The sequence below is a fragment of the Protomyctophum parallelum genome, assembly GCF_964188405.1.
Source record: "Protomyctophum parallelum genome assembly, chromosome: 19".
Taxonomy (NCBI): domain Eukaryota; kingdom Metazoa; phylum Chordata; class Actinopteri; order Myctophiformes; family Myctophidae; genus Protomyctophum; species Protomyctophum parallelum.
Genome location: NC_139717.1, coordinates 19409508 through 19429642, shown reverse-complemented (window position 1 = coordinate 19429642; position 20135 = coordinate 19409508). Strand labels below are relative to the sequence as shown.

The 20135-nt window shown below is 48.0% G+C and overlaps 1 protein-coding gene across 1 annotated transcript in view; it reads right to left on the bottom strand.

Moving 5' to 3' along the window:
- cep170bb (centrosomal protein 170Bb) overlaps nucleotides 1-20135 on the bottom strand; it is a 34879-nt gene that overhangs the window by 4214 nt on the left and 10530 nt on the right. Inside the window, exons 9-22 of the mRNA XM_083790478.1 lie at nucleotides 19472-19643; nucleotides 18783-19231; nucleotides 17360-17431; nucleotides 15446-16075; nucleotides 14050-14208; nucleotides 12388-12502; nucleotides 11037-11393; nucleotides 10165-10374; nucleotides 9204-9406; nucleotides 8593-8760; nucleotides 6921-7773; nucleotides 6098-6332; nucleotides 5094-5223; nucleotides 508-639 (exon numbers count right to left, since the gene is read on the bottom strand). Coding sequence (XP_083646604.1) covers nucleotides 508-639; nucleotides 5094-5223; nucleotides 6098-6332; nucleotides 6921-7773; nucleotides 8593-8760; nucleotides 9204-9406; nucleotides 10165-10374; nucleotides 11037-11393; nucleotides 12388-12502; nucleotides 14050-14208; nucleotides 15446-16075; nucleotides 17360-17431; nucleotides 18783-19231; nucleotides 19472-19643 — 3885 coding nt within the window. The remainder of the gene's footprint in view (nucleotides 1-507; nucleotides 640-5093; nucleotides 5224-6097; nucleotides 6333-6920; nucleotides 7774-8592; nucleotides 8761-9203; nucleotides 9407-10164; nucleotides 10375-11036; nucleotides 11394-12387; nucleotides 12503-14049; nucleotides 14209-15445; nucleotides 16076-17359; nucleotides 17432-18782; nucleotides 19232-19471; nucleotides 19644-20135) is intronic.

The following is a 20135-nucleotide window of genomic DNA, read 5'->3' as shown; positions in this document are numbered from 1 at the left end:
CAAAATGCGCCACGCCAGGGAAGCCGGGCCACGGCAAAGGTCTGACGCTTGGTGAAGGTTTTTGCAGACTCATCAGCGCAGTATACGCCCCGGGTGTGAGAACGTGTTGACTTTTGTAGTTCCCAGCAGACCAAAACTAACTGCACCTCCAGTTCACATCACTTTGTTTGACTTGTGTGTCGCTGCCAATCAACCAAACCACACAGTCACTTACTGTCGTGTCCAGTAAGTTAATTTTAGTTTGTAGGTTGAAAATGCTTGTACGCTGTCACAGACTTGTGGACAAGGGGCCATATCTTGCGCGCCACCTTACCCCTAAACTTATTAGCCATATTTTACTATTTGTCTATTTGTGTCTATCGACATATTGTGAGCTTGTAGATTGGCTGTTTGAACCATTTTAAATTGTTTTTCAAAATAGTGAAAGATGGCAAAGACGTTTAGAGATAAGGGGTAAGGTGGCGCGCAAGATAGGGCCCTAAATGAATAACGGGCTGAGACAGTGACCTCTTCTCGGTTCCAGGGGCGTCGGGGCATAGAACCGGTCTCCGGTTCATTCATGTTTGTGTCCAGAACGGCGGTGGAACCGGGTGGAACCTTCTGGTAGTTTAAGCTGGCCTCAGGAATACGCTGGACCAGCTGCAAAGAGAATAGAGTGAAAACACGCTCCGCCATGTTGTGTGCGTTTGTGTGTGTGCCACTCACACAGAGGGGGTTATTCATGAAAAAAAAAAAAAAAAGCTTTTATCACACTATATCTGCAGCTATATTACATGATTGGTTGATGCCATTGATGATGTCATGCTGATTCTTTTGGACACTGGCCTCACTTCCTTACTGGACTCAAGGAAGCTCTTAGAAGGAAGTGAAGTGGTCACGTGACTGGGCTGCGCCATGACACTTTCATGGACACTTTCACGGGAGCCAAACTACACCCGGAAGTTCGGCAGAATGCACTGGAGCCAATGAGAGCTCAGTGACCAGCTCATGAACAAACATTATTTATGAATGACTGAGACCTTTTGTAAAGTGATCGCTTCTGGAAAATAAAATAATATATATAACACGTTATTTTAGGCTGTCTTATTTTTTGATGTGCATACTACTTAATGTGATTTATTTTTTCAAAGAGCAGAGAGCAGCCCAGGCAGAAAACTTACTATGTGCTCTTCTATAAATACCTCAATAAAAATAAATAGTTATTAAGTCGAAAAACAACCACTCGGAAAAAACGTGTGATATCACTTATGTCTTCTTTCATATTCCTGAACCAATTATATGACAAAGCTCGCAATCGTTCATGTATAATGTTTGTTATGAGCTGGTCCAGCCGGCTCCATTCACTGCCATGTATTCATTGCACTACCGGTGTGAGTTTGGCTCCCATGAAAGTGTCCATGAAAGTGTCATGGCGCAGCCCAGTCACGTGACCACTTCACTTCCTTCTAAGAGCTTCCTTGACTGGACTACATGTTGTCTCAGTAAGACGGCCCTCCCCCTATCCACAGGGAGGAGCAGTGCACCAAAGCATTATGGGGAATGTAGTCCAGGAAGGACGTGAGCCCAATCAGAGACACTGGGCTAACTGCTAAAATCTAAAATATCTAAAACCACATATTACGCACATAAAGACCCCCAAGAAAGTGTAGAGAATCTTCTAAACGTCATTAACATATATTTTGTGCATCAGTAGGCCTAATGAGTCAGGTAATAACAAAGCACTGTTTATTAGAGGTCTGCATCTGCACCCAGAATCACAGCTACTGTATTCCAGGTTTACGGTAAACTGGAAACTTGGATTACGGTACCTGTCGATTATGACCATGCAGATAACTGGACAAAATGTCAATATTATGCATCCCTAGTAAATGTGCATTAATGCATAGGTTTTAAGGCCCTTACTTTGTGTTAATACAATATAACTGTTAATAATATAGCATTGTAAATAAAAAAGCACACCCGTGTGAACTGAGTGGTGCAACTCCCCTCTCACTCTCTCCCCCCCCCCCCTCCTCCTCTCTCTCTCTCTCTCTCTCTCTCTCATTAGCAGGCAACAGTGCAGCACTGTCTCTCTCTCTCTCTGTTTCTGGCAAACAGCGCCCCTACTGGTACTCAAACTGGTGCTCATATACCAACACATAGGTGAACACATAGGTGAACACACACAGACATTGCTGGTTGTAGGAGTGGTTGTACCACTCAAAAATATGTTTATTGTTAGATTATCCGACATTAATAACAATATTGTTAAAGGATTACAGTTTGGCCCGGGCCGGCCTAGCGGTCCGGGCACCTAGGTCTGCTAATCCTATAATACAGTAAGCCTGACAGCGTGCCGCGACCTTTGCTGCTTATCACTCCACATCTCTCTCCCCCCATTTCCTGTCAGCTTACTGTACACACAAACAAAAAAAAGGTTTATATATAGTTTTTAGTCAACTAAAAAAGTTAAAACGTTATGAATAACCCCCAATGACAAGGACACGTACAGGTTATGTTGTGCGTTGTTGACCCCGGGCACATGCAACCCGCCATCAGCATGCAGTAAGTGAGGAACAGGTGTGTATAATATAATTATGCAGTGAGTTTTAGTGGTGCTGGGATTCCAAGCTGGTTAGATCAACGTGACAGTTGCCATTAACTGTAACGTAACCAAAAAAAAGAAAAGAAAAAAAAAACGGCTGATACATGGACCTGACCAATCAAACAGGGCGAAGGCAAATCCAACACCACCAGGGGAGTGGGAGGAGTGTTAGGATCAGTGATGGGGGGGGGGGGGGGGGCAGTGAGGGATCATAGCCAGTCAGTGGGAAGGAGACAATTAGGGAAACACATTGGCAGGAGGTGGACGCAATTTCCTAAACACTTTGGGCTCCATTTTCGTCACCGCTAAACCCCTTATCCTTAAACTTCTTTGCCATTTTTTACTATTTTGCCAAACATTTTTGAATAGTTAAAATGGCCAGTCTACAAGCTCACAAGCGTGTCAATGTAGATTGGCTAGTTGAACTATTCAAAAATGTTTTTGAAAATAGTTTAAAAAAAGGCAAAGAGTTTAGGGATAAGGGGTTTAGCGGTGACGGAAATGGAGCTCGTACTCTTTTCCAAAGGCCGGTGAGGCTTCTAAAAAAGTGAAAAGTCAGCAACACCGTCGCACAAAATGGGCATGATCTACGAGCTCACAACGAGTCGTGCCGCGACGTGTCATGAGCTTGTCGATCGGGAGCCAATTACATTTTCTGCCCTTTTTACAGCAGTGGTACAATGTTTGAAAGGAGGTGCGTTTGATTCCACCAACGTGTTTTTGTTTTGGAGCAGCAGGAGACAAGATGGAAGTGTGAGACAAGAGACCTGAGAGGGTGGAGACCTGGTGGGACAGAATGGAAATGCTCTCTGTACAGGGAGAGGGAGAGAGAGAGAGAGAGAGAGAGAGAGAGAGAGAGAGAGAGAGAGAGAGAGAGAGTCGCATTGTACAGGGCGACAAAGAGAGAGAGAGAGAGAGAGAGAGAGAGAGAGAGAGAGACATGAGTGTCCAAGCATGGATACCAAACAGCCTGCAGCATTTATACGTATTCAACTAACCCAAACTTATTATAACCCAATTCAGGTCTGCTATTTTTGAAAAATCGTGAAAATATTTATTTCAGAAAACTGGAGGATTTAAAAGACTTTTTTTTAAATTTCGAGGTCAGGCCTAAATGGGTTTTAATGGTGAATTGGTCCATACTAGCCTGGAAACCAGAGGAATCTGCCAGTGCAAAAACAGTGTCCATGCCAGGCTATAGTCTAGGTCTAGGATGAATTAGCTGCAAATTCAGTAGCACTTAAAACCTTTATACTTGTAAAGAGCACATTTGGTACACTCTTATTATACTCTACACAAATCGAAATCGCCAAAATATCTACAAGATGTGAGCTTGGAGATCGGCTATGTTCACTACTTGTTACATATTTGTTCTAATTTATGGAATTTCTTAGATTTTTTCTTTAATTTATTCATCAAATGACTGAAAAAAAATCATTACATTTTGTTTTTATTCGTGAAAGGTTTCGCTTTTTTGGGGAATGTTTTTTGAAAACGTTTTGAAATAATAATAAATAAAAAGCAAATGTATAGGAAACAAAAATAAACAAATAAGGGGACCCATAACAATGTGTCCGCGACCCACAAATGGGTCCCGACCCACTGTTTGAGAAACGCTGCGGTAGTGGAACTCACCTCCTCCCTGGCAGACAGACATGGTACTGATGGTAGGGATGGTATAACTCACCTCCACCCTGGCAGACAGACATGGTACTGATGGTAGGGATGGTATAACTCACCTCCTCCCTGGCAGACAGACATGGTACTGATGGTAGGGATGGTATAACTCACCTCCACCCTGGCAGACAGACATGGTACTGATGGTAGGGATGGTATAACTCACCTCCACCCTGGCAGACAGACATGGTACTGATGGTAGGCATGGTATAACTCACCTCCTCCCTGGCAGACAGACACGGTACTGATGGTAGGGATGGTGACTCACCTCCTCCCTGGCAGACAGACATGGTACTGATGGTACGGATGGTGACTCACCTCCTCCCTGGCAGACAGACATGGTACTGATGGTAGGGATGGTGACTCACCTCCTCCCTGGCAGACAGACATGGTACTGATGGTAGGGATGGTGACTCACCTCCTCCCTGGCAGACAGACATGGTACTGATGGTAGGGACGGGGACTCACCTCCTCCCTGGCAGACAGACATGGTACCGGTGGTAGGGATGCTGTAGCAGACATGGTACTGATGGTAGGGATGCTGTAGCAGACATGGTACTGATGGTAGGGATGGTGACTCACCTCCTCCCTGGCAGACAGACATGGTACTGACGGTAGGGATGGTGACTCACCTCCTCCCTGGCAGACAGACATGGTACTGATGGTAGGGACGGGGACTCACCTCCTCCCTGGCAGACAGACATGGTACTGACGGTAGGGACGGGGACTCACCTCCTCCCTGGCAGACAGACATGGTACTGACGGTAGGGATGGTGACTCACCTCCTCCCTGGCAGACAGACATGGTACTGATGGTAGGGACGGGGACTCACCTCCTCCCTGGCAGACATGCTGGATGCGGGGGTGGGGCTGGGGGTGGGCGGGGTTCCGGGAGAGTCCCCCGCTACGTCGTGGATCTCCCTGGCCAGGATGGCCAGGTCCTTAGCGAGGTCCTGGCTGAGCCTGCAGGCGATGCGCACGCACACATGCACGCACGTACGTACGTACGAGCACACACGCAGACACACGGACACACAGACACACGGAGAACTGAGACCGATTCTAATGGCTTCGAAATCACACTTTCAAGATTTTTCAATTTTTTTTAAATACGGAAGATAAAGAAAGGAAGGAACAAAGAAAAAGTGCTAGATTAGAAAACACAAAATGGTTAAGCATAGGTTGGGGAGACATCTTAAGTTAGTAGACCTCAGCTGGGAAAAGCAATCTTTTTGTAGAGCTTTTGGGTGAGGTTTTGAAGGTAGGAGAGGGAGGGGCATTTTTTAGGTGGTTGGGGAGTGCATTCGAGAGGGAGGGGGCAGCAGCCCTGTCCCGGGGACCTTTCTACTTATTAGCAGCAGCCAGGGCCAAATTTACCCTCCCAAGGGCCCCCGGGCTAGAAAACATTCCAGGGCCCCCCTGGGCTGTGTGGTGCATTTTGGTCGCGCGGCAGAGCCGCGTGGCCGGAAAGAAAGTGCCGTATTTTGTTCTAATTTCGCTGTATTTTTGGGGTAACCAGCCCCCCCAAAAGAGAAAGGCAGGCAGGCAGACAGACAGACTGGTCGCTGAATGCAGGCTGCCATGCACAGCGACATTGGCAGGGGTTTCCCCACAACACAGCGTCACTGCTCTCAATGTTTTAACTATAATACTAAATGTACAATAACTGAACATAAATCTCACTTGAATTGGATTGCAATACTTTACAATTTCAAATCATAGAAAAAAAAGAAAATTCTAGCCAACAGTAGGGCATGCCTCCAGGTGGAGGTTTTCTCGTTCCTATCACGGTATCACCATGGTGTGTGTGCGTGCGTGCGTGTGTGTGTTTTCTTACTTGGCGATCTCTGCGCTGTGTGTGGACCAGTTCTGGTAGGGGTCCGCGTCGTTCTGGCCCTCATCCTCCGTTTCCACGGAGACGGACTTGGAGCGCTGTGCGCGCGAGGCCTGAGCGGAGGAGGGGTGGGGGGGCTGCTGGGAGGAGCGTTTGTGTTTAGGAGTACCGGACGGCCGCTCGTACTCGTCCTCAGAGGACGAAGAGGAGTCCGGACCTTTGTGTCTCCGACGAGAAGCTGACAGGACAAAACAAACAGACATCGACGGACTGAACAAAGGACTTGTGTTGCGTTCATACTGGCAGCTACACAATATACAGAGAGCTGCATCTCTGTTTTTATCAACACGCTCTTTGGTTCAAGCGAGGGAGAAGAATATAAAGGAAAATGTAAAGCCTGGGGTTAAAAAAGTGTCTGAAAATTATTTGGAAATTGCTGATATATAATTAGTTTTTTTTTTTTAATCGAGTCTAACGGGTCCGTGAAGTGATGTCAGGTGTAAAGTCATTAACCAATTTAGACCTGAGGTCGATTCTACAAATGTCTTCTGACAAATCCTGACAGTTTTCTGAGAAAGTCTATATCAGTGGTTCTCAAGCCTCAGAATTAAAAGCAAAGATTTGAGTTAAAAAAATATATTCAAAGATTTGCGCCACATTTTCACGATCTAAAAAAATAGCAGATCTACAAGCTCGTAGTGCGGCACTCGGTGCCGTGCTACAAGCTTGTAGATCTGCTATTTTTCAATAGCAAAAGTAGGCCATAATGCTTAAAACACCAAAAGCTGAATGGGTTAAATATCCGTATTGGACAAGCCATACTTACTGGTAGCAGGGTACCTGACTCCAGTGGACTTGGTTCTGGTCAGAGGCTGTTTCCCAGCGGCTCCGGTGGTTTTAGTCCCGGCCTGCTTGGCGTCACCCACAGAGGTCTTCCTGGTCGGGGCCACCGGTTCCGACGTGCGTCCAGAGTGTGCGGGGCGGCCCGACGAGGACTCGGTGTCGCTGGGGCCCGTGAAGGACCCGGTTCGCTTCCGGGGCATGGCCAGGATGTCCAGCCTGGACAGCTTCTTCCCTTCCGCCGACACTTTGGAGGGAGCCGAGGCGGCGTGGTCCGAGTTCTGGGACGCCCGGTCCGTCTCGGCGCCCTCGTTGTCGGAGGCCTCTCCCAGGCGGGCCCGCCGCAGCATGGAGGCGCGGGTGGGCCGGGGCGCCGAGAGGCTGTTAGATCGGGTCAGGACCTGCTGAGCGGCCGTCTTGCCGCTCTTGCCGTTGTCTTCCTTCTGCAGAGGAGCGGTCAGCTTCTTGCTCCGGCTGGACGGTCGCGAGCCCGTCTCGTGGTCCGAGGACGCGGCGTCGGTCCAGTGCTGGCTGGAACCGGCGCCCTGCTGCTGCTGCTGGCCCTCCGACAGGTCCAGAGAGCCGCGGTTCCCCCCGCTGCGGCGCATCTGGAACCTCTTGGCCGCCTCCGCCTTGGAGGAAGAGGAGGAGGAGGACGAAGCACCGGCGGCGGGCGCCGCCGCCTGGCTCCGCCGCTTCTCCGACAGGCGCTCGCGGGCCGTGAGCTGCCGGCCCTTCTCCTGGATGGACGGACTGGACGAGGACTTCTCCTTCTGCAGCCCGCTGAGGATGGCCGCCGGGCGCTTCTTGGACGCCGCCGGGGCGTTCTTGTTGCTCACCTGGTTTTCAAATAGCTAAAATTACTTACTGTCTGCCAGATCAGCACTCTTTGAAATTAGCTTTTTTTAATTTACAAGCTTAAACATATACAGTACGACCGAACTCCATTCCCAAGCCTTTTAGTAATGACTTTCAAGCACATTTTCAAACACACAAATACAACACTAGACATGCAGGCTACACATCTTCACCCACCCCTTTATCATACTAGTCATGGTCAGTTTTCCATTAATTACAGAGGCAGTGAGGCACTACACTTTGGGACACAAATACTCAACTTGTTTACAGCTTTCTTAGAACAAATTGAACGATGTTCTGATTGACCAGATCACTTACTATGTTTCTATTATCTCTTCTCTAATCATGTCTTAGATAATTAATGTGTACATGTTTGTTAACTTCCTTTTTTCACTGACAAAAACTACATAAAAACTGAATAGAAACTAAGCCATGATGACTACAACTACAGTATGACTAAATTTCAATTTTGCCAACAAATAAAAACTAGACTAAAATGTTAGGATGAGACGAGTGGACAAGAGATCCAGTATAAGTCATTTTACACTTGGTTGCATGCTGAAAATAGCAGATCTACACGCTCACAGCTGCTTGTAGATCTGCTATTTTCAGCAAGTGTAAAATCAGCCATTACGACGGCATCAAGGCCCGCCAAAATACATTTCAGTCGACCAAATCACCTGTAGATTTAGTCAACTCAAATCTTATGATATATGAAAACTAGAGACTATATGACTAAAATAGAAATGTTTGCTGGCAAAAACAACACTGATACATAAATAAAAGGAAATGAAATCAACCTGGCTGACGGTGCTGGCCGTGTCCACGTCCGACTCTCCGGACGGGGAGTCGTCCACGCGGCTGGAAGGGCCTCCTTTCTTTGAGCTGCGCGGAACAGCAGCGGAGGAGCGGAGCTTGGCTTCCAGGGAGGCCAGGCCCGCGGCCTCGCTCGGCAAGGGCTGTGCTTCCTGCAGGGCGGAAGGGATGGGACCAAAAGAAACATTTGTTACATAATTACCGTGGCAAAGAAATAAATGATACGTATATCTTGCAGAGTTATAGTTCAGTCAGATACACTCGTCATGGGGGAGCCGTGCGAGAATTGCGCGAACGGGCGTGGCGCGACCTGGCGCGGCTACAAACGGGACGAACTGACTAGGTGAATATACTGTACATATTCAGGTCTAATTCATCATGGGGGCTCGAGCCCCCCAATAGCCGATCTACAAGCTCACATTGTGAGCTTGTAGATCGGCTATTTTCAGCAAGTGTAAAAATCAGTCATTACGACTGCATCAAGGCGCGACAAAATACATTTGACTAAAACCAAATTAAGTTTCATTCCAAAGACTAAACTAAACTAAAATAGAAATTTGCTGCCCAAAAACAACACTGCTCCCCGTCGCTATACCTGGGCAGCCTCTCTCCTGTGCTCCATGTCCCTGAAGGAGGGCTGGCTGGAGATGTGAGGTAGTCTCTTGACCTGGGCCGAGTCGCTGGGACGCTCCTTGGTGAAACTCTCCTGTCTCACGAAGGAAGACGCCGCCGCCGCCGCGGACTCCTCCTTCTCCCGAGCGCTCCGCAGGTTGGGGGCGGAGCTGTTGGGTTTGACACCTGCTGGGATTGAAGCTGGATTAATTGACCTGGGAACGATTCCATGAATGTCTTCTAAATCCTGACAGTTTTCTGAAAAAGCTATGTTTCTATATGTCAGTCGTTCTTCGATTTTTCTAAAATAGCAGACCTACAAGGCTCGTAGCGCGCCACCGAGTGGCGCGCTACGAGCCTTGTAGGTCTGCTATTTTTTAATAGCTAAAGCATAACATAATGCTTACACCAAAAGGGGTTCCCGCCCCAAAATGGGTTAAATAACCGGAATGTGTTCGAGGGTAGGGAGGCCGGCGCGGGGAGGGTGATATCGGTCATTGCACATACTGTACTCCTATGGGTTGGGGGGTGGAGCCTGTCAGCAGGGAGTGTTGGGCAAGGGGAGTAGGACGAAGGCCCTACATCGTCAAGTATAATGGTGTTATTTCGTTATGCTATGCTGATGAATTGAATACATAGGACCACAATGGAAACAAGTCCCGGGTACTTTTTTGTGTTGTCCTTTATAGCGTTAATGTCCGACTGTACCACGTGCCGTTTACATTTATTTTATTTCAACTAATCTTCACCTGGTGCCGATTGCCTATATAAGCTGCAGCTGTAATCCCGGGCGCTACTCTCCCTCTGCCAACCTGGGGAGAGCCCCGAACGGAGCTCATGCTTCTCGACGCGTACATTTCTGAATAATAAAAAGTATTCAATCTATTAAAAAAAAAGAGAGAAAATGTGTTATTTCGTCAGTTCTGAATCCATTATGGGGTCACCTGTCCTCCGAGGCTCGTGGCCACTCAGGTGTCGGATCAGCACGGTGGTGGGCGGGGTCTTAGACGGCGGGTCCCGCCCCCTGTCGGACAGAACCGGACTGTAGGCGCGCTCGGCTTTCCCCGGAGCGTCCTCGGAGCCGATGTAGAAGCAGGTGGAGGGGGGCGGGGCTTCAGGAGAACTGGCGCCTGTGTCGGCGGCAGAGGCGGAACCTGCGTAGAAAACCGACAGACAAGACGTATAGTGTGGTACAGTCGTTGTTTTTGGCAGGCATTTCTTAGATTTAGTCAGTCTTAGTCTTTTGGACAAAATGCTTGTTTGATTATTGTTCCGTAACACTTTCAGGATCTTTTACCAGTAGACGCAGCTGCGTGACATAAGACTAATTAATTAGAGCGACAGAGAGAGAGAGAGGAGTGTGTGTACGTGTGTGTGAGTCAATTTAACAAAGGTACAGACGATCAGAAATCAGCATAGAGTGATCGACGTTTGCGCTACTGTATGTGAACTGAAGTGGACTCTGCCCCAGACTTTTTTGTTTTCTCCCTGGAAATAAAAAAACACCTGGGTTTCCGAGGCTACAACAGCAGTGACAAGTTAACACAGAAATGTGTGTGTGGGCAATTAATTGGCATAACGACTGAATTGGGTGAGAAAAAGTAGGTAAAAATAATTGGCTACACCTTTGGTGTGGAATTTGCAGGCTACTCTATTTTATTTTTATATATAAAAAAAGAAAATTGGAACCTTTGGTGTGGAATTTGCAGGCTACTCTATTTTATTGTTATATAAAAGAAAAGTGGAACCTTTGGTGTGGAATTTGCAGGCTACTCTATTTTATTTTTTTATATAAAAAAGAAAAAAAAAGTGGAACCTTTGGCGTGGCCTTTGCAGGCTTTCTCCCGCAGCGAGCCGTCGTCGGAACGGCTGGCGTCGCTCAGACTGTCCGGGTCCACGTCGTCCTGGACGTACAGACGCTGGGCCGACGAGTCCTGGGGGCGGGGCGGACCACAGCCGCCGCCGTCCGACGACGACGACTCGTGGCGAACCAGGATGCAGGGTGCGGGGCTATCCGACTTGTCCCCAGCAGGGGGCGGCGGCAGCGGCGGCGGGACTTGGGGCAAGAGGCGTCGGGTGCGGGAGCCGGGGGCGTGGCCCTGCTGGAGGGACTCCGACTCTGAGGTGTCGTAGCCGGAGCGGCTCGCCACGGAGCCACTCAGGAAATGAGAGTCTGTGACGCGGGAATGACACGGTGTGTTAACCCATTCTGACCTGAGATCAGATTCATACGAGGTTTCCACTGGACACACACTGGTCTGATTAACCCATTCTGACCTGAGATCAGATTCTAAAAATGTCAGTCGTTCTTCGATTATTCAAAAATAGCAGACCTACAAGCTCATAGCGTGCCACTCGGTGGCGCGCTATGAGCTTGTAAGTCTGCTATTTTTCAATAGCTAAAGCATAACATAATGCTAACACCAAAAGGGGTTCCCGCCCCAAAATGGGTTAACACCTGTGTCCATCTGGGTTTCATGGTCATGAATCATCGGGGTCCTGAATGGCTCGACACTTTTTTTGGCCGATTCGTTAGTTAACATTCCAAACGAGATACAAAAGTAAGAAATGAAGACAGAACATTGCCCATCTGGTCAAAGCCATGGGGAGCTTCCTAGATTAGGAGTTACGAGCCATTATTTTGGAGCCGTAGACAAGGAAGTGATCGGCAGTTTGCATGCACGAAACAACAAGGGATTCGGTGCAGAAGGAGAGGCCAACCAAAAAAGAAATATATATATACTTATACTAAAAAAGACCAAAAGACACCTATGTATGCATGTCTTTAGCACCCTGTGGTTTTGATATAAATATAACATAATTTAACATTTTTGACCGGAAGCGAGTGCTGAATTGCCTTTGCGTTTGAGTAAATGGTCCCGCAGTCAAACCATGACAATAATACTGACACCAGGGGACACTTGTGGTCCCCAGCAGAGGCACAGTGTCACAGCAGTGTTTTAACATTTCAAGTGGCCATAACTCGGTGACCATCAGCTCAATATGAGAATCGATTTGAAAATCTAGTCTAGTAATTAAGACTAAGACATGATATGCCTTCCGCTGTAGTGAAGTAGCATTGAAGAATTTACAAAAAATCAAGTAAAAGCAAGAGTAACATCTGTGTATATTACAGTACAATTACTAGTACTAGTAAACACACTCACCGTCCAGGAGCTCTCCCTGTGGGGGGGTACTTCCAGGCTCATAGCTGTCTGCCAGGCTGGCCCAGCGGGAAACCCACTTGGGTCCCTCCATCGCCGCCGCAGGGTTCACTGGCACCTGGTGGTAAACACATCCACAAGACTACAGCAGTGGGACTCGATCGCTTTCAATCCTAGGACCCCCCCCCCACAGTTCTGAGGCGGTGGGGGCTGATTTGCTTAACCCATTAAAGGTCCACTTCACCACTTTTCAACCTATCTTCATATAATAGGCCCTCACTAATAATCATGAAAGAACGGCGCAATTTTTTTCTACTCGGTCTATGTCTCATAGGACCGTCTTCCAGTGACATCATCGATGGGGAATACAAGCTAATAGAAACTGCAGTCTTTCTAGTCCTGAAAAGTTGCAATGTGAAAATGGAAGCCATCGTTCTCACGATAATGAATATCTAAACATTTTTATAAAATAAATCTGCCTAATGACAGAGTAGAAATAAATCATGCCATTTTATCATGATTATTAGTGAGGACCTATTATATGAAGATAGGTTGAAAAGTGGTGAAGTGGTCCTTTAGGAAACGTCTGTTTCTGTCCGACGACCCCCATGTCAACATAATGTTGTTCCAGAAAGCCCCAGAAGCAAGGATTTGAGTTTAAAAAAAATGCTTTAAAATATATATATATATTTTTTTTTTCATGATCTTTCAAAAAGAGCAGATTTACAAGTTCGTAGCGTGGCACGAAGTGAAGCGCTACGTACATGTATATCGATCTCTGCTGTCGGGAAGAAACCACCGAACTCCAAAATGTACATTTTTCAGGAAATTAATTTTTAAATGAAAGCAACACTGCCTCATCAAAGTGGTGTTGTGACTTTAGATATCGTCAATTACTTGCAAGAGAGGGGGAGAGGTGGTGGAGTTAGTTGTTTTAGCAGACAGTTTGAGGGTCCAATGGAGTTGGAGGTTTTGTCCAAAGCATTTGTTTTACTACTTTTCATTGGTTAAATATTATCGAAACAACACACAGACGTAAAGGGTGTTCCATAGCACTGATTCATGCAAAAAACAATGAACCAAAAACCTCAAAAATGGACCCCGACAGCAACGATATGCAAGTCAGAGTTACAGAACCGTAATGGTCAGTTTAGTCGCAAAATTGCTCAACCCCCTACAACGCCCGCGGAAGGGCAAGGGGGCCTACGCCAGGGACAAGTTGACTTGGACTTTATCTCTTCCTTGAACCTACCCGTGGGCGATACCTGGGACACGGTTACTTGACTCCCCATCTTTTTTTGCTCTACCTCATACACCACTCGCGGATTACACTAGTGTCACCTCGACTAATCCTTAAAGCTCGTCAGTATCTGATATGAGAAGGCACACTAGGACCCATGCAGGGGAAGCCCTTTACTTGTAAGCTACAGCTTTGCTCAAACTTTGTTTTTTTTCCCCTGCCTTGATCTCGTTGCCCGTTTCTTTATGAAAAGGTTTACTTGGTAATAAAAGTGTAAACTCTGGTCAAATTCCCATTGGCGAGGGTGGAATGAACTTTTGTTTTTCCTTCTGCTGCAGGGCTTTAAATGAGAACTGCAGCATTTGCATTAGGTTCCAGCTCAAATCAAATCAAATCATAGAGGGGTGTAAAGGGGGAGTGTTTACCTGCATGGGGCTGGTGGGTGCAGCCGGGTTAAAGCCATGCTTAGAATCCACACAGAAGTAACCCTGCTCGGCGTCCATTATTACAGGCCTATAGGCCGACGCCGCTGTCGCAGGGTTACTAGCCCCGCTGTACTCTGGACTGTCCAGCACACCAAATACCTGCATGAGGGGACACAGCATGCATGAGAGGACACGGGGGGGACACAGGGGACAACGGGACGCGTGCAATGACGACACAGCCGACGTGACGCATGGGGAGGAAACGGGACAGGATGTATGCATGAGGACACACAAGCCGGGTGACACAGGGAGACAGGAAAAAGGACAGGGACGTATGGCGTAATGACGTATAGGACACACAGCCACAGGGACACAGCCACAGGGACACAGGAAAACAGTATGGATGTTATCGCATCGAGGAAGGAAGGAAGGGGAGGAAGGAAGGATAGTCACGCAAGCCAGACTGTTGCCTCCCACAATTTCTTTATGCTTTCGGTCGTACAGCACGGAAGCTCTGAGAATGATTACACGATAAAGCGGAAGAGACACCTCCCTCGCCGCTTCCGTTCCGTCTTTACAGCAGTGCGTTTTGGTCCTAATATGAATCAAAATCACCTCAGCATTATTTAGCTTGCTGCTTAGCAGAAATGGGAAACAATGTAAAGTAAAGCTATTTCTAACATAGCTATAATGTATTTATGTATTCAAATATATATATTTTGTGAAAGGAAATGAGCAGACGCCAACTTCCTGTCTCGGGTTTAATGGGAGGTGTAGTTCCAGACACTGTATAGCACTCGGAGACTGTTTTAATAGTTGTCTGACTACGGGAAGAAGGAACCATGCATAGCACTTGTGGATTATGGAACTATAGGGCAGCTATATTACTGCTATACTGCTGTACTAACCTAGTCCCCTTGTACCACTGCATGTTGATTCTACAGTATGCTTCCAGGAAACGTCCTTCGTGTTTGCAGTGGTTGTCATTGTCCTTTTGAACTCGGTCCTTTTGAACTTGCATTAGCCATTCGTTGGTTATGTATTTTCATACGCTATGCCTATATATAGGTTACATTTCAATGATAGCAGTTAACCCATTTAGACCTGTTTCTATGTCAGTGGTTCTCAAACTATTTCATGTCAAGGACCCCCATAATTATAATTATGTAATAGGCTGCCGACCCCCATCTGAAAATATGTTGTTTCAGGGACCTCCCCAAAGAATTGAGCTAAAAACGTTTGCGGCACATTTTCACGATTTTTCAAAAATAGCAGACCTACAAGCTCCTTTAAGGGCTTCCCGTTCAGAATGGATTAATAGAGAACAAATAGCTGGGTCCAAGACATTATACCAACAGGGTATTTTAGTAGTGTCTTGTACTGAGGGGGGTCTGACCTGGTCTATCATGCTCCGCGCATCCTCCACCTCTTTGTCCTGGCTCTCCGTCTCGATGGTGTACGTCCCGGCGTCGCTCAAACTGTCGTCTTCCTCGTTCCTCGCCGCCCGCTGGGGCGGGGAGGCCGCGGGGTGGTGGTGGTCTCCCGCCAGGAGTTCCAGGGGCGGCGGCGGCATGTGGCACGCGGACGAGGAGGGGGTCTGGTAAGGGGCGGCGGCCGCCGGGGCGGCGGCGATGATGTGGCCCGGGACGGGCTGGAGGAGGGGGGTGGAGGGGTAGGAGGCGGAGAGAGGCGGAGCCAGGGGTTCCTGGGGGGAGGGGAGGAGGAGGAGGGTCCGGGAGGGTGACGTCATGACGGGCGGAGCCGACATGGGCGGAGGGGAGGCGCGGCGGTCTCCCGCCGGACCGCCACCACAGTCCGCCAGGAGGAGGAACTCCTGGGCCAGCTTGGACTTCCTGCCCACGCTGCCGAACGGCCTGACCGCCACGGAGGAGGAGGACCGCGAGGAGGAGGAGGAGGAGCCGTCGGCCGCCTCTGTCGTCGTCCTCTCCTTCTCCCGCTTCAGGGAGCTGGAGCGCTGGGGGCCGCCGCCGCTGCCGGGCCCCTGGCCCTTCAAAGGAACCGTTACCTGGGAGGGGGTAGGAAGGGGGGGGGGGGGGGGGCACAAGCACAAGCTTAACCAATTTTGACCTGAGATCAGATTCTAAAAAATGTTTTCTACTACATCCTGACGGTTTTCTGCAAAAGGCGGGTTTCTGTGTCAGTCGTTCGATTTTTCAAAAATAGCAGCCCTACAAGCTCGTAGCTATGAGCTTGTAGATCTGCTATTTTTCAATAGCTAAAGCATAAGATAATGCAAACACCAAAAGGGCTTCCCGCCCCAAAATGGGTTAACCCATTTAGGACTGAGACCTGAGATGTTTCTATCAGTGGTTTTCAAACTTTTTCATGTGGGACCCCACATGAAAATATATATTCAAAGATTTGCACACATTTTCATGATTTAAAAAAAATAGCAGATCTACAAGCTCGTAGCGTGGCACAGGGTGTAGATTATAACATAATCCTTAAAACACCAAAAGGGGTTCCCGTCCAGAATGGGTAAAAGAACAAATCCCCCCCTATAACATAATCGTGATTATACTAGGAGGAAGATTATTTTCCAAAAAAAGTGTACGGAACACAATTTAGGGCAGAGGTTCGGAATTGGCTTCCAGCGAGTGTGTGTGTGTGTGTGCACTGTTTCGTCGCGACCGGGGCAACGGTGCCAGAGTTTAGCCACAAACCACTTGTTTTGCAAAAATAATATGCCTCATGGTAGCGCTATGACAGGCCGATCTGGAAAATGTGGGGCAGAGGTTCGGAATTGGCATCCAGGGAGCGTGTGTGCAGTTTCATAGCTGGTAGAGTTGAGCTGGTAACAGACAGATGGACAGGGTGCAAGACATAGTCCCCCCCATGCCTTTGGCGTGGTGGAGACAATAATAGTGAAAATAGCAATAACTACAATCGAACATTGACAATCGCATTATTGTTGACATTTATTTGAGATTTTTCAAAGAATAAACTATTCTATCATAATAGGTGAACAGAATGTGCAAAATAGCAGGGGTTTCCAGGTAAATTATGGAGAGTTGGTATCCAAACGGACCCTTAGATCTTTTATTGTTAAACATCTGAATGACCTAATTTACAAGAAGTCTACACAACTAGACAATGTACTGTAGAATAATTGTTATTTTAGTCAATGTTTGCCTGTTATCTCTCCTAAATACAGCATGGAATTGTGGACAAAGACACAGTTCTTTCGTTTTGGGTGGCTAAATGTCATCAAATGGTGGTCCGCGGCTCAAACGCTGAATAAATAGTGGGCCCTGGTATACAGTATCAAAATGGTTGAAAACCAGTTTACCTGCTGTGTCGGTGGGATGTGTGCGTGCATGGAGACAGGCCTCTCCCCTCCCTTCCTCCTCTCCAGTTTGGCCTTCAGGTTGGGTTGGAACAAGACAGATGCTAATTAGGACTGTCAAAAATCATGACATTTGTATTGACACCGTCGTGACAAATAATGGCGATTAATGATTTAATTGTATCTATGGTTTTTGCGTCAAACATTAGGAACATATAAATGACAATTATATGTTTGCCATCTAGGCATTGTTAAAGCAAATATTGCACAGGGCAGATATGACAAATAACTTAAAATATGCGAATAAAGTAATGATTGCAGGTGATTACGCATTTTCGAACTGGGGACCTCAGGTTAGTTTATTCACATAACGGAGAATGAGATGCCTTGGCTTATTATACTGTAACATTCAATGTGGGCGGGGTTTAGGCCTATACCACTGTTTCCCAAACACTGGGTGGCAGGACACATTTGTGGGTCCTGGACACATAGTGATGGGTCCCCTTATTTTTTGTTTCCCCGAACTTGGGTTTTTAATTATTATCATTTCAAAACGTTGAAAAAGAAAAACGTTCCCTAAGAAAAGCATCATTTTTCATGAATTAAAAACTAATCCAAAGATTTTTTTCCCCCAGTAATTTCATGAAGGAACAAAAGAAAAAGAAAATACATTTCATAAATTAGCCTATCTACTTGTAGATCAGCTATTTTCACTAAGTTTGGGTCTCGGGGGAAGCATCAACTTTCTCTTTTGGGTCACGGTCTAAAACGTTTGGGAACCACTGGGGCCCTATACACACCTTCAGGGTGGAGTAGTTGTCGGCGTAGGCGGGGTTATGGCCCTATACACACCTTCAGGGTGGAGTAGTTGTCGGCATGGGCGGGGTTATGGCCCATACACACCTTCAGGGTGGAGTAGTTGTCGGCGTAGGCGGGGTTATGGCCCTATACACACCTTCAGGGTGGAGTAGTTGTCGGTGTGGGCGGGGTTATGGCCCATACACACCTTCAGGGTGGAGTAGTTGTCGGTGTGGGCGGGGTTATGGCCCTAGACACACCTTCAGGGTGGAGTAGTTGTCGGTGTGGGCTGGGTTATGGCCCTAGACACACCTAGTTGTCGGTGTGGGCGGGGTTATGGCCCTATACACACATAGTTGTCGGTGTGGGCGGGGTTATGGCCCTATACACACCTTCAGGGTGGAGTAGTTGTCGGTGTGGGCGGGGTTATGGCCCTAGACACACCTAGTTGTCGGTGTGGGCGGGGTTATGGCCCTATACACACATAGTTGTCGGTGTGGGCTGGGTTATGGCCCTATACACACCTTCAGGGTGGAGTAGTTGTCGGTGTGGGCGGGGTTATGGCCCTATACACACCTTCAGGGTGGAGTAGTTGTCGGCATGGGCGGGGTTATGGCCCTATACACACCTTCAGGGTGGAGTAGTTGTCGGCGTGGGCGGGGTTATGGGTGAAGGACTGCGAGCGTTTCTTGCGAGGGTTGTCGTCCAGGAACTCGATGATGAACGCCTGCTGGCTCAGGTGTTCGGGGGGCGGGGCCGGGGCCTCCGTGTCGACGCCCCCCTGCGGGCTGCGAGGAGGAGGGGGGGGGCTGTGCTCGCTCAGCGGCCTCTCGGCCGGGGCCGAGGAGGTGGGCGTGGTCACGGGCGGCGAATAGCGAGCGGGCTGGACGACGACCTTCTGCGAGCCAGTCTCCGATTGGACCGCCTGCTGCTGCTGCTGCGGCGGCGGCTCGGAGAAAGTCTCCGACTGGATGGAGTGCTGCGAGTGGGAGGGGTGATGGTGGGACTTGCTTTTCTTGCCGTTGAGCAAGGTGGCGTCTTCGGAGTCACTCTGGGTTCCATCCTCATGGTGGCTACCTAGCAACACAACCACATAGCATCTGGTTATGGTATCCTAACAACAATTCGACGGGCCCCATGAAGTGAACGGAGTTGTCGTAACTCTGTCTATTACTCTATGGCTCTGGCTAAACCAAATTAAAAAAATTACCAAATTAACACTGGTTGTACTAAAAAGAAAGCATGGGAGGGAAAAAGCATGAGTTTACAAAAACATGGGACATTAAAGTGTGACGTGATCATGTGAATGAACTTGACCTTTGAGTGTCTTGATGTTGACCTCCAGGTCACTCTTGGTGCTGTAAACGTCTTCGCACGTAGGCCGCCTCCTCATCATGCTGACATCACTGTGCACCAGCCAATCGACCACCTTGCTCTGTGATGACATCACCTCGCTGGGGGTGGCGCCCATGCTTCTGGTGGACGGAGCCTGCAAGGTCATTGAAGTTAACTAAAACTAATTAAATAGCTCATTGTAGTTAACTCAAACTGGTTAAATGATTAAGCCAGTGAGACGCCTAAGGGCGAGAAGCCTAAAGGCTCATTCATAGTCTGGATTTTCGGTGGCCACCGAACTACAACATGACGTCACGAGCCGCGGTGAAGAGTAAACCACCGCCACCGCTCCAGCCCTTCTCTCTGTTTTTACTCACCACCGCTCAACGTTATGGTGGTCTGGTGGTCACCTCAGCACCGAAAATCCAGACTATGAATGAGCCTTAAGACGCCTGAGGGCGAGGTCGCGTGCACGCATCCGCCTCGTTGACGGCAGACGAGCGCTGGCGCTTTGGCATGGGGGGTCAGATCAACATGGAATGAATTCTGTACTGACCATATAAGGAGCATGTCTTGAGTGTACAGGGTTTGATGAGGTCAGATCATCATATGGAATGTCAGCTCCATATATGGAGATCTAAGTGTG